Below are 14,168 nucleotides of genomic sequence, written 5' to 3'. Positions count from 1 at the left end.
CTCTTAATTATTATTTATTATACATATAATAGTTGTTGTGGTAACAAAACGGCCAAGCTACATATTTTGACTAAGGTGTATAGCTTGTAGTTAGAAGCTTGGCTCTACAAGAGTCAAAAGATCTGAACTTTCTCACAGTGTGAGCCTTATGGTTTCGTCTTGGCAACATTTTACATGAAAATATTTTTGATGGTATTTTACTTTTTTTTGTAAGTTGCTTAGGACAATCTTCCATCCTCTAATATAAAGGGTTGGGGTTGATTTACTTTTAAAAACCTTGAAATACGTATCTGAGGGTATCTTTTATACAGTCAGCTTTATACTGATACCTATATAAACTCCAACCCCCTTTTTTTGACGCCTAATTCCATCCCCTTTTTCACCCTTACGGGGTGATTTTGGGATTACTATATATTAATCGGTTCAGCGGTTATTGATTCCCCATACAAAACTCCACCACCTTTTCACTTCTTCAGGGGTTAAAAAATTTCAGGTTTTTGAATTTGTTTATTGCGTACTAATACTATTACTATCTTACATACCAACTTTCAGCTTCCTCGGACTTCAGGAACAACCCTAAAAGATTTGATGATCATCGGTGAGGAGTGAGTGAGTGAGTCAGTGATGGAAACGGGTTTTTTTAGAAATAAATAAAATCTTAAGAATAAGAGCTATTCAATTGTTATTTTTTATGCTTAATAAGTACCTACACTATTGAAATTATATCCCGAGAATTTTGTTCATCTGGTATAATACGATTCGAGCTTCATCGGCTAGTTCCCTCAGCAATTTATACGAGGCTTCAATTATGGTTCTTCTTGAGATCTATGGTCGAACCCACATGTGAACATTTCACATTCTTCATTCGGAGTGTGAGTGAAAGATGCGAATGAAAAGTTTCACTAATGAATTCATTTTTCACTTCTGGTTCATTTTGTGTTCAGACGTGTCACTTCGAGTGAAAAACCCAAAATAAAAGCAAAAAAATTAAGAGTGCCGGCGAGGGGTAGCTGGAAGTAACCGGAAGTTGCTTTGGCAGTTTTAATCAAAATAGGTTACTCTTAAATGTGTGCGATGCTACCTGTACAATAAGGAACCACATGATTAAAATAAATTTGTATCTGAAAAATGAAGTGACGAAATATCACAAATAAACAACAGATGAGGGTAGATATTTATATGTATCTGATACTTATAACTTATCTCCTACTAGTCGGACAGTGTAATTATTTCTAAATTTCGCTGAGCAAAACGGAATGGGACAGCTGAATATAAAATCAATGAAGATTGAAGATACGGCCACCTTGTCTTGCACAAGCGCAAAATAAAACCCGATAATCTAGTCTATTTAGACTGTATGTAAATAGCTAACAATAAAACATGATATTATTTATTTATTTTATTGATTAAAATGACACTTCATTTCATTTCATTGCATATTGCATAGTCATGAACATAATTACAAAATAAGATGTTACAGTTAAAGCTAGTCAATTCATGACACTCTGTTCGGACACACAATGTTGATATATGTAACTTACTATCTAATACCTATTAAAACATTTCGTCATAATATATCGACCGTAAATAGTGTGTATAAAAAATCGAATAATAATAACATTGTAAAAGCAAATATAGGATAAAAATTCAACAACATTCCATGCATTCAGTTTTTATCACTAGTAATTTAAAGTAAATAAATAAATAAAATTAATAATAATAATGTTTAATGCAATCATTTAAAATTCGATGCCATAATAAATAAATGAATAAATAAAATAAATAAATATTGGACATTCTTACACAAATTGACTAAGCCCCAGAGTAAGTTTAAGAAGGCTTGAAAACACCCATGACTCAGGAACAAATATCCGTACTCAGCAGACGAATAAATGCCCTTACCGATATTCGAACCCAGTACCATCGGTTTCATAGGCAGGGCCACTACCTACTAGGCCAGACCGATCGCCAATTAAAATATTTTAAATTGTTATTATTAAGTGTTTGCGCTACTATACTTCGCCAACTGCTCAAAAACTGCTCAATTGAGCATTCAATTGAATAGTACCTAGCATTTATGAATTAACATGTTTTTTAATTTATTTTTAAATATTTTATCACTTGATTCTGGTTTGTTACTGTCCGGGAGTTTATTGAAAATTTAAATACACTATAATATATATTGATAGTGGCCCATTTTTAAAAATAGCTTAGTTACATTTTGGTGGTAGTAATTTGTTTTTATATTGGCTTCTACAGGTGGACAAATAAGAATGATACACTTTGTTTTTAAATTTTAATTAAGTACATTAAGTGGAAATTTTATTAAATATTTTTTCATAAATATATTATTCAGGGTTGGCAATTGTATACGGAAGATAATTTCTGCCAAATGTATACCACTAGCAGCAAGCAATTTTATCTCAAATGTTTCTGTTGTTTAAAACACGTTGTTTGCTCGATTAATTTTGAAAAAAAAAAAAAAAAAAAAAAAAAAAAAAAAAAAAAAAAAAAAAAAAAAAAAAAAAAAAAAAAAAGTGACAGTGATTGGCATTGGTGAATTACCAAATTTTGTAGCTCTTGACTTATTTCTGTGGGGCTATCTAAAATTACGTGTCTATGCTAACGAGCTGATGAAATTTAAACAGTTAAAACCGACTATTCGACACAAATGTACTAAGATAATGCCAAAAATGTGCGAATAGATGCTGAACATTGGGATGATAAGGGCTTACATTTGCCTGCTGTTAGAGGTGGACATATGCCAGACATTATGTTTCGCATGAATTTGCCAACCCTGAAGAATATATTTTTAAAACAATACCTTATAATTTTTGAACTTAATACAGTTAAAATTTAAAAACAAAATGTATACTTCTTATTTGCCCACCCTGTAGTTTTTGCTGTTTCGGGTTTTGTCGGGAATAGGTCTGAGTGTTTTCGAACAAAGAGGGCCCGTTAAAAGCTGTTACATCACACTTGCTCGAAAAAGATCTTATTTCATGCGGATGTACTGAAGGATCAAAGGCCTACATTGTTCCCGTGGGAAATATGTATTGTGAAGGGAGTTATAGCTTCTTTTTTTAGTTACTAATTCATACGAATTAAATAGGTATGACGTTTATGAGTTTTACTTTTAAAATATTAACGTTTATAATTTAGTATTTTTGTTCATGTTTAAAAATATTTAATTTGATTCATTTAATAGCTGTTTGAAATATTTTTACACAATTTTCAATTGTGGCTGAACGTCTTGTTTGAATTGTTTTTTTTTTATTACTCTACTGTTTATAAGGAGGGAAATTCTCAGATATGTTACTAAGTGTGGGCAGCGAATCATGATAAAGAAAAATGTCTTCAAGGTTCGCTGGTCAAAATGATAATCCTAAAATGACATTGAATTGAGCTGCAAAGTAATTTTGAGTGGTAGATTAGACTTTTAAAGGAAGGGATTTTAATTTGGATTTGATTTGAAATGTTTTACATTCAATGTTTTTTTCGCGTTGATGTGAATGGTGTGATGAAATTTTTTTTTGTTTAGCTCGCGACCTAATTTTGTTTATCCCGTGCATTAAAATCCTCGCAACGCTCAATATTTCACTTTTGGAACCATTCGCTACGCTCGTGGTTCAATTTCGGAAACTTTCGCTTGCACGGGTATCCATAGTGGCACGGGGTTAAACAAAAACTCTGCTCATAAAACAAAGAACTATTTTTGGTTTCATGTTCGGTTTGTATTAAAAATAGTATTTGTGTTGTGCCGAGTCGGAGTCGGAATGTCAAGTTAGAAATGAAGCTACCCACTTTTAATGATGGCGTAATTATTTGATAGAGGGTTATTGCTTCCTTATCTATCATACGTGCAGGTCGATGCATGAACATTGGCGTGGATTTTATATGAGAAAGTCGACAGTTGAATACAAATCACGCGCCAGTTCTTATGAATCCACCTGTGTGTACCTACAAACTATTAGCTACCTAACTAACATGATTATAAATGCAATAAATTCATTATGAATTACATTATGTTTTTTGTTGTTTTATAGACTGCAATTTATATAAAAATAAGGAAAATCCAAGTCTTAATTTAAGCAATATTTTTGAAAACTTAATTGTAAACGACGGTTTGTTACTAATAAATAAATTAAAAAATAATCTGCTTGAATCTTTAAGCAGCGCGCGGTGGAGGGCGGCGGGGGGAGGGGGACTCCTTCGCCTCCCCCTCGCCCTTGTAGATGAGGTGGAAGGCCGACACGTAGTGCGCTAACGCACCTGAAATCAATCGATATCAAAGAATAAATACTCTACCCTAAGCAGATTCTATGGATACGAAACTTTTTTTTTTATACCTCGATGGTGGCAAACAAGCTTACGGCCCGCCTGATGGTAAGCAGCCACAATAACCTATGGACGCCTGCAACTCCAGAGGTGTTACATATGCGTTGCCGACCCTTTAAAAACCTGTACACTCCTTTTTTGAAGAATCTCATACTGTAGACCCTCGGGAAAAACTCAGCGGGAGCTCATTCCACAGCCGGAGCGTCCGCGGGAGGAAGTTTCTCTTAAACCGCACAGTGCACGACTATTTAGGTTATAGGGTGGAACGATCAACACCAGGCCGATGGCGGGTGGCACTGTGATGTGATAGAACTACTTTCTATGGGCATGTAGCGTTAATTTATTTCTTAATTATATTTGTTCTCGTCGACATGATAAATAAATATTAGTCTTTTATTATTATTTGTATGTCTTTCCTATCACGGAACAATGGTGTTCCGGACCATTGGAAGGCGTGCGCGGAGTCGAAGCCAACACGTAGAGGCCCTTTTGACACTTTAATGAAATGTAAGGGGTATGCGGATGTTGCCCTTGCCCGCGTCATGGGACGCACGCAGAGGCAGCACCCGCCAGGGTGTAAGGACTATTTGAGAGTTGATGGAATCTAAAATGGACTGGGCTATTGGGTGAAAGCGATGGACTAAATCTGGGCTATGGGATAAAAAAAACGGACGCCTGCCTAATAAAACGGTATTCAATTTTATTTCCGGCAGACGGTGACTCGCCCCCACAAGATGGGCCCCCACAAAAAGCGACATCTAGGATGGCTCAAGGGCAACACCGGTGTGGGCGGCTCAGGGGTGTCGAGAGGTGTACGCCGTTTTCTACCCATTTTCTTCCATTTTTGTCTATCTATTGCCATTTCATTCCACTTTTTCCTATTGTTTCTATGAGGTCTTTTTCCCATCTTGTGTTTGGTTTGCCCTTTTTTCTTTTGCCAATTTTTGGATTCCAATTCATAGCTATATTTGTCCATCTGTTATTTTTCATCCTGGCTAGCAAGCAAGAATTTAAAGACTGCGCTCAGTCAAATTGACGTTTCAAAACAGTCCAATTGGACGTTTTGAAATTATAATTAGCAGTAGGGTGGCAGTTTTCATACGCAATACGCAAATAACTAAAACGTAAAAATAACATTGATTTACTCTGACAAATATAATAAATTTATAATAAACACTAAGTATAAGGTATCTATTTAAATTAAACTTACTTGCCTAATGCAATCAATTCACGACAGAAAGTAATTTATTTCTACTACTACTAACGCCATCCGTCGACGAGAGGCAGAACTAAATTTACCTGATTGAGTGATTATTCAAGTATATGTATACATTTAATTATTTAACTGAAATGGATGCTAAGCAAGAAGTTATTACGGTTAAGACACTCACCGACCGCCATCGAGGCGCGCTTGTACTCGTCCTCGGGGCGCTCGCAGCCGGGGACTACGTAGGTGGCCAGCAGTACCACGAAGTGAAGGACAGCGCACGCGTACTCTTTCACCACCGCCATCCAGTGGCTTGATGCGTGAAAGGGCTGGAAAACCAAATATTGTTTAGTCGGAATAAGCTAACTCTATACCGATTTTGACGTGACAAAGTGTGAACGTGTCGTCACGACACTCCACAGATTAAAGCAAGAAATATTACTTTGCTAATCCACGAGAAAATAACGTGTTAGTCAAACAGTGCTAACCCGTTATACTTTCTTGCGTATTTTTACATGCAATTAATGTTCCCACCCTCCCACCGCAAAAATAAATACGCAAATAAATATAACAACCCACCACCAAAAGTACAAAACTCGACACGTGTTTCGCCTCTCTACGAGGCATCCTCAGGAGATGCTGGAGATGTTGACGGTCTGACACCCGACAACTGACAACTGACTGACTGGTCTGACTTTGCGGATTAGCAAAGTAATATTTCTTGCTTTAATTAGCATGGATTTCCGCAAAGTAACGCCTGATTCTATTAATTACTCCACAGATTGTCAATAAATACACAGGTCTTTTTCAAAATCAGAATCCGAGTGTCATTGCAAAATAGTGTGTTTGTTCCAAAATATTGTCAGTTACCTGCTGGGCCACGTCGCCCCGCCCGGGTACTACGAGTATTAGTTATTGTGTGATGTGATACGTCACTACATAATATCGTCAGTTACCTGCTGGGCCACGTCGCCCCGCCCGGGTACTACGAGTATTAGTTATTGTGTGATATGATACGTTACTACATAATATCGTCAGTTACCTGCTGGGCCACGTCGCCCCGCCCGGGTACTACGAGTATTAGTTATTGTGTGATATGATACGTTACTACATAATATCGTCAGTTACCTGCTGGGCCACGTCGCCCCGCCCGGGTACTACGAGTATTAGTTATTGTGTGATATGATACGTCACTACATAATATCGTCAGTTACCTGCTGGGCCACGTCGCCCCGCCCGGGGTACTACGAGTATTAGTTATTGTGTGATATGATACGTTACTACATAATATCGTCAGTTACCTGCTGGGCCACGTCGCCCCGCCCGGGTACTACGAGTATTAGTTATTGTGTGATATGATACGTTACTACATAATATCGTCAGTTACCTGCTGGGCCACGTCGCCCCGCCTGGGTACTACGAGTATTAGTTATTGTGTGATATGATACGTTACTACATAATATCGTCAGTTACCTGCTGGGCCACGTCGCCCCGCCCGGGGTACTACGAGTATTAGTTATTGTGTGATATGATACGTTACTACATAATATCGTCAGTTACCTGCTGGGCCACGTCGCCCCGCCCGGGTACTACGAGTATTAGTTATTGTGTGATATGATACGTTACTACATAATATCGTCAGTTACCTGCTGGGCCACATCGCCCCGCCCGGGTACTACGAGTATTAGTTATTGTGTGATATGATACGTTACTACATAATATCGTCAGTTACCTGCTGGGCCACGTCGCCCCGCCCGGGGTACTACGAGTATTAGTTATTGTGTGATATGATACGTTACTACATAATATCGTCAGTTACCTGCTGGGCCACGTCGCCCCGCCCGGGTACTACGAGTATTAGTTATTGTGTGATATGATACGTTACTACATAATATCGTCAGTTACCTGCTGGGCCACGTCGCCCCGCCCGGGTACTACGAGTATTAGTTATTGTGTGATATGATACGTTACTACATAATATCGTCAGTTACCTGCTGGGCCACGTCGCCCCGCCCGGGGTACTACGAGTATTAGTTATTGTGTGATATGATACGTTACTACATAATATCGTCAGTTACCTGCTGGGCCACGTCGCCCCGCCCGGGTACTACGAGTATTAGTTATTGTGTGATATGATACGTTACTACATAATATCGTCAGTTACCTGCTGGGCCACGTCGCCCCGCCCGGGGTACTACGAGTATTAGTTATTGTGTGATATGATACGTTACTACATAATATCGTCAGTTACCTGCTGGGCCACGTCGCCCCGCCCGGGTACTACGAGTATTAGTTATTGTGTGATATGATACGTTACTACATAATATCGTCAGTTACCTGCTGGGCCACGTCGCCCCGCCCGGGTACTACGAGTATTAGTTATTGTGTGATATGATACGTTACTACATAATATCGTCAGTTACCTGCTGGGCCACGTCGCCCCGCCCGGGTACTACGAGTATTAGTTATTGTGTGATATGATACGTCGTCACTACACATTCTGAACACGGTGGGTTGAGGATTTGTAGTGACAGCGAGTATATTAAAAATTAAATATAAATATCATTTATTTTCAGGCACTATGGCCCATATATACATACCTTACAGACTACATAATAAAAATCTTAAAATATAAATATCATTTTGACGACGCAGTTTTCGGGTTGCGCCACCTATTCTGGTGCGGGATTCGGCAGATCCCCACGGAACCGCCGAAATATCACACCTTTCTTCGGCCAGAAGTCCGTGCTCGCGATGGTTTCCAGCAGCGGCCGCGGGACGCGCACCACGAACGAGCTGGAGTGCACGTAATGCCGCGATCGCAGCTGGAATACTTTCAGCTCGTGACGGATTTTCTTGCGGACATATTCCACCACATCTTCTACCGTGGCGGAAACATGCAGGTGCGATACATATAGCGCCGTGTATGTAGAGTCAGACCAAGTTCAGTTGGCAGCGATTTTGATATCACAGACTGTGAAAGTGTTAAGTAAACATCATAATTTCATAGAATTATGACGTTTAAAATAACACTTGCTCAGCCGCTGCACTTGCACTGGCACTAGCACTTGGGCTGGGTATCAAAATCGCTGCCAAATTAACTACGCCTGACTCTAAGCTCCCTCGTTACTGAGGGCCTACCGTGAAACTCGAAATTCGAGCGATGGGCAGATAATGAAATTTAGATTTTCGTGTCTCGCATCTCGCTCGAACACAGCGACCGCCATTGACCTATTACGCATAGACCGATAGTCCCCAAACGGTTAATCTGCCAAAAGTGAAGTCGAAACATGATAGATGTGTACGTGCAATGCTCGTGTCTTACGCTCAGCAACACACACACATTTGTACAAAATATATTAAAAGGTATTTATTTATTTCCCTTAGAGTAGGGGATTTTAACATTCTTGCCATAAAATCAATAGTACTAAATTTTATTTTACAAATGTGCAAAAAATACTATAAAAAAGTTCTATACATATTTACAAACAGGTACCTCACGAGCCGACTCGGTTCGGTATTATATAAGCGAACATTACATCAAATAAAAGTAAGAATTTAAATTGAAATTTTATACAAAGAAACATACTTTGAAATAAAATAATGAAAAATATAATTTTCTATAATAATACAACTAATACAAGGAACTTAAAATATGCGTATTAATTTTAGAATGTAAACGTTATGCCTCATTTGGAGGCAAAATTATTCATTTTACTGGCTACATTTATAAGTAATGGCGGCTGGCGAAGTAATTGGTATTTGTATTTACAATTACGTAAAAAAATCATATTAAACTCGATACTTAAAATTAAATGTAATATCAGGCGATAAGTTTATATTTAATGATGACTTGTGAAACCCATTCACCGCACAAACAGCCATCTTTCCCGTATGTTTTAATTTACAACCGGGACGAGGGCCCTTCGGACGAGTGCGACATGATGTCGTAATAGTTGAAATGGCTTCAATAGGGATGATCGGACACTCTTATCTGTGCGTAACTAATCTAAGGCGACCGCGATGTTTTCTACGGTTTTGCGGAACTGTCGCTGTCACAAAGGAGAAAGAGAACTAGGTACATTAAGTACCATAAGTGTATCCCCGTACAGTGACAGCAAGCATATAGCCTGAGTAAACTTCATGATGTCGCCGGGCATGTCGATCTTCATTTCTGTCACCACCCTAGCGCCCACTGCTATTGAATATATTATCTGCAACCAAGAAGTAAGTGTAAATAATAGTTTACGCCAGTAGGTATGTCAGAAGAATCCATTTTATTTTAATTTCAGTTTGTGTTATTTCAAGAAGAAACACTACTAACTAAGTACATCATGGTGTTGCTGTCGTTGCGGAGCCCATCGATAGGGGGATTGAAAATACTTATTGACATTTGCGAATCGTACGCCCGCGAATATATGGTTCTTAAGCGAGAACCAAGAGCCCATCGTATGTCCCTCCCATTCTTCTTGATGGACAGGAACTAAATAGGGTGAGGTCTTTTAAATACCGTGGTAAATAAATGGTTACCGAAGATCTGCGTGATGATGCAGACATCGAGAGGGAACGCAGAGCTTTAGCGATGAGAGTAAACCCGTACGGCGTCGTGCTGTTCACGATGGTCAAGCCAAACACGACGATGCCTGGTTTACCTCTTTAAGAGAGAAACGTATGAGACGCCACGAGCAGGCCTCCAACCCTCGCCCACCTGGGCAAGCATACACCTGCCGCGTGTGTGGACGTGGGATCCTCTCTCGCATAGGGCTATACAGCCACGAACGCAAGTGTCGTTACCAGGATGCTGCTTAAAACATCTCACACAGATGAATAGGCCTATTATATATTTCACATTTTCCTTTCATATTGTGTTTCCTTAAATATTTAATATTGTGTTTTTAGTCTTTCATTAAGAAATTTTGCAATTGTGTAGGTAATTAACCTAGAGGGAAGTATAGCTTTTTGTTTCTAACGAAATAACGGTACTTTTTCTATGAATTTCCATTTCGAGAGAAAACAGTTTCCACTAACTGAATCATGACAAATTGCTTTGATTTTGATGTCGACCGTTTCACCTTAACGCAATATATTCTAGGGTTAGTTAGAGGTTTCGCTTTAAAAAAAAGTTTTTCATTTGCGAATTTTGAAGAAAAGGAAAACCTAGTTTTTCATTGTGTCAATAAAACACTAAATAAAACCGGTCAAGTGCGAGTTCGTTTACCTCGCGCACCGAGGGTTCCGTACCAAATTTCAATTTTCTCTTGTAACGAAAGACTATTGACTTTAGTGTAATCTCATAGGAATTTCAACTATAATAAACACCCGCAAACGGGATTAAATTGCAAATTAAATTACAAAATGTTTTTTGATAATTAAAAGAAAGTTATCAAGATAGAGGTCTGATTTTATTTTTCCTGTAATCTTTATGATAAGATAATGTTATTATTATGTAAAAAAATCATAATTATTCATTCGTAAACATCGGAGATAAGGAGGGGGGGGGAGTCAATATTTTCTCAGTATGAAAAAAAAATTGTTTTGTAATATTCAATTTGAGCTCTTTCAAATGATACGCCACTTGACCTAGTAACTAGACTTTGAAATTTTGCCCCCTCTTTATATTGGGAATTTTCCATAATTAATATAAATAATTAAAAATACACTTATAATATGTCTGGGTTACCGTTAATCATTACTATTCCAAATTTCAAATCGATAGCTTAAGTACTTATCGAGAAATTTAGCAATGTGACAGACGGACGGACGGACAGAATCGCACCATAAGGGTTTCTTTTGTACCTTTTTGGCACGGAACCCTAAAAATCACGGAGAATGGTACATATTTAGAAGTGGAAAAACGTTTTCTGTTTTTGTATCCAAATGGAAGATCACGTTCTTAATTGATTGCGGCAAATTTTAATACTTTTAATAAAAAAAACCGGACAAGTGCGAGTCGGACTCGCCCACCGAGCGTTCCGTACTTTTTAGTATTTGTTGTTATAGCGGCAACAGAAATACATCATCTGTGAAAATTTCAACTAATACAGCCTGGTGACAGACGGACGGACGGACGGACAGCGGAGTCTTAGTAATAGCGTCCCGTTTTACCCTTTGGGTACGGAACCCTAAAAACGGCCTGTCCCGTATTTTAACCTCGAATCCCGTATTTTCAATGCAGTTGTGCCGTAAAACCGGAAATCGTGTGGATATGTGACAGTTATTTCGGTTTGCATTTGTTGGTAACCAAAAAGTAAAATAAAGTAAATGACAACTGTGTAAGGCCCAGTAGGTGAGTGGCACGGAACGTACCGCACTGGCGAAGTACAGCAAGAACGCGGCGTCCACTATCGACTGCATGCCTTATGCTTATCCTTGCCCTCTGTCCTCGTACGGTTCTCTGCAACGCCAAAAGTGTTCCTGTTATAATTCCTTCAATTTTTTAGGGTACCTAGTTTTGGTATGTCCGTCGGTCTGTCTGTCTGTTTGTCCGAGGCTTTGCTCCCTGGTCGTTAGTGCTAGAAAGCTGAAATTTGGTTTATGGATAATTGGAAATATAAATCAAAAACTGCGACAAAGTGATAAGATAAAAAAAATCGGGAATTTCGCGTAGGTACTTCCTCTACACGAGATCTAGTAAGTAGATTTTTTTTAATACGTCATAAATGGTACGGAACCCTTCATGCGCAAGTCCGACTCGCACTTGGCCGCTTTTTTTAAATTCTATTAGTAGAATTTAAATGGCTAGTTAGTAGTGGGGATATTATTAAAGGGAGAACATGAGATCGAGCGATCGACATTCAAAAATCAGCCCCCTGCGACCTGCGACCTGCAAGTGCAGAGTAAAACATCCGGACATACGACTGCATTTTTTCCCAAGCTAAAACGGAGACCTCCGCTAACGCTCGATCAATAAGAGATATACATATATAAAACCTTACCTTATTTAAAGGACGTGCGACAATGTGTCCTGACGCTTTGGATTGTATTGATTACAGCCTGTTATTTTAGCAGTACCTTGATAGCGGACAGATTGGATAGACGTATCGCTCGAGCCCCGGCCGGCGCCCGTCTGGACAGGTGGGGGCAGGGTGCAGGCTGCCGGCTGCAGGGTGCAGGGTGCAGGGGAGGCATCTCACCCGCTTGCAGTAGGGCGTCTACGGGAAATATCTGAAATGTAGATTCGGTGTATCCGTCCCTGTCACTTCGATAACGCAGGACGGATGTGGCAAATAGACGATTTACGAATTTCGATGTTCGCGACAAACCCCGCCCGATGCAGGACCTATGTATGTTGTTCTGAGCGGCTCACGAGTGCAGCGGCAGATGAACCGTACAATGTAGGAATTCGACAAGTCACGAAGCTCCATCTACACCCCAAACGCGTTAGTTCCGCGTATAGCATTATTTCCATTCGCATTTTACCCACTAGAGTTTTTTCCCGTTCATGTATACCTCCCCATTCGCATAATGGGCTAGCAGCAGGCGTTATTTTCTCTAACAGATTTATGAATTTATAATTCAATTTGATAGAATAGCTTTTACTAATTTAACGTTAAAATACCTAACTTTGTTATTTTTAGACTAGACCAGGGGTTCCCAATCTTTTTCAACATGCGGCGCAGTTACAAGTTTAGTATTTTGCAACGGCGCCCTTGTAAATTTAAAATCACGGTCGAAAAAGAGTGACACGACGCTATATTATTTACCGATGCGAGCGCTCAAATAGGTACCCGCGAATATTTGTGGTTTCGGATAATGATAGAACTCACGGCGCCCCTCTTTACTTTCTACGGCGCACCAGGGCGCCGCGGCGCACACTTTGGGAACCCCTGGACTAGACCATAACTAATTATATATAGACAAATTGTTATAGAGGAGCGGGACTTCCTGATACAGGTATTATTTTACTTAATAAGACGTCTACCTTATTGTTATGTTGTCAAAAACTTTTTAAGGTAATAAAATATTTATGATTTTGATTTTTGATTGATTGACACTCGATTTTTCCGACGAACGAAACGAAACGAGAGATCAACACTTACCATGAGTCGAATTCCGGTCCAGAGCACTATCAAGATATGTATTTCAAGGTACACGCATGAATGAAATGTCGCTGTTGCCTAGTTGCAGAGTTGTGCTTCGCTTACCAAAGCGATGGAAATGCGTGAGCTTTCCCGCGCCCGGTAACGCTAACGACCCGCCGCCGGTACCTTTTAGTAATTAAATTGGGAACGACGGTGTATTGTGTGAGCCGCCACTCAATTAAGAAGTCCTATTCTTATTCTTAGAAGTTAAAATTTATAAATTTATTTTTAATGTAATGTAACTAAAAGTCATAGAAAATGTTTAAGCAAAATGAAGGAAGGCGTGGCTCATCATTAGATTTGGTTGCGTTTTTTGATTGAACGTACCTATAGGCCAATCAAATTAGATAAAAAAAAACCGGCCAAGAGCATGTCGGGCCACGCTCAGTGTAGGGTTCCGTAGTTAGACTCTTCTGTCACAATAAGCTAAACTGGAGCTTAAAGTATAGTGAATTGTTAACCAAGGGATGAAACGGTACCTTTCACGCGAGTTAAACAAATAGGCAAATTTGCATAATCAGTACCTAATTAAAGTAAGTCTT

At 39.1% G+C, this 14,168-nt stretch overlaps 1 protein-coding gene across 2 annotated transcripts; it reads right to left on the bottom strand.

Moving 5' to 3' along the window:
- Positions 1-2,898: 2,898 nt before the first annotated feature.
- LOC133522468 (uncharacterized) lies at positions 2,899-13,382 on the bottom strand. Of its 2 annotated transcripts, XM_061857834.1 has the most exons (5): positions 12,481-13,382; positions 11,852-11,939; positions 9,637-9,759; positions 5,730-5,874; positions 2,899-4,272 (listed from the first exon to the last, which is right to left on the bottom strand). In XM_061857834.1, the coding sequence occupies exons 2-5, from the start codon at positions 11,897-11,899 to the stop codon at positions 4,169-4,171; spliced, it is 420 nt and encodes a 139-aa protein (XP_061713818.1). In that variant the 5' UTR covers positions 11,900-11,939; positions 12,481-13,382; the 3' UTR covers positions 2,899-4,168. The 2 variants fall into 2 exon arrangements, with proteins under 2 accessions (XP_061713818.1, XP_061713819.1); XM_061857835.1 differs by lacking the exon at positions 11,852-11,939.
- Positions 13,383-14,168: the final 786 nt, after the last annotated feature.

This window comes from Cydia pomonella, chromosome 10, assembly GCF_033807575.1.
Source record: "Cydia pomonella isolate Wapato2018A chromosome 10, ilCydPomo1, whole genome shotgun sequence".
Classification (NCBI taxonomy): domain Eukaryota; kingdom Metazoa; phylum Arthropoda; class Insecta; order Lepidoptera; family Tortricidae; genus Cydia; species Cydia pomonella.
This window is presented reverse-complemented; position numbering and strand designations above follow the sequence as displayed.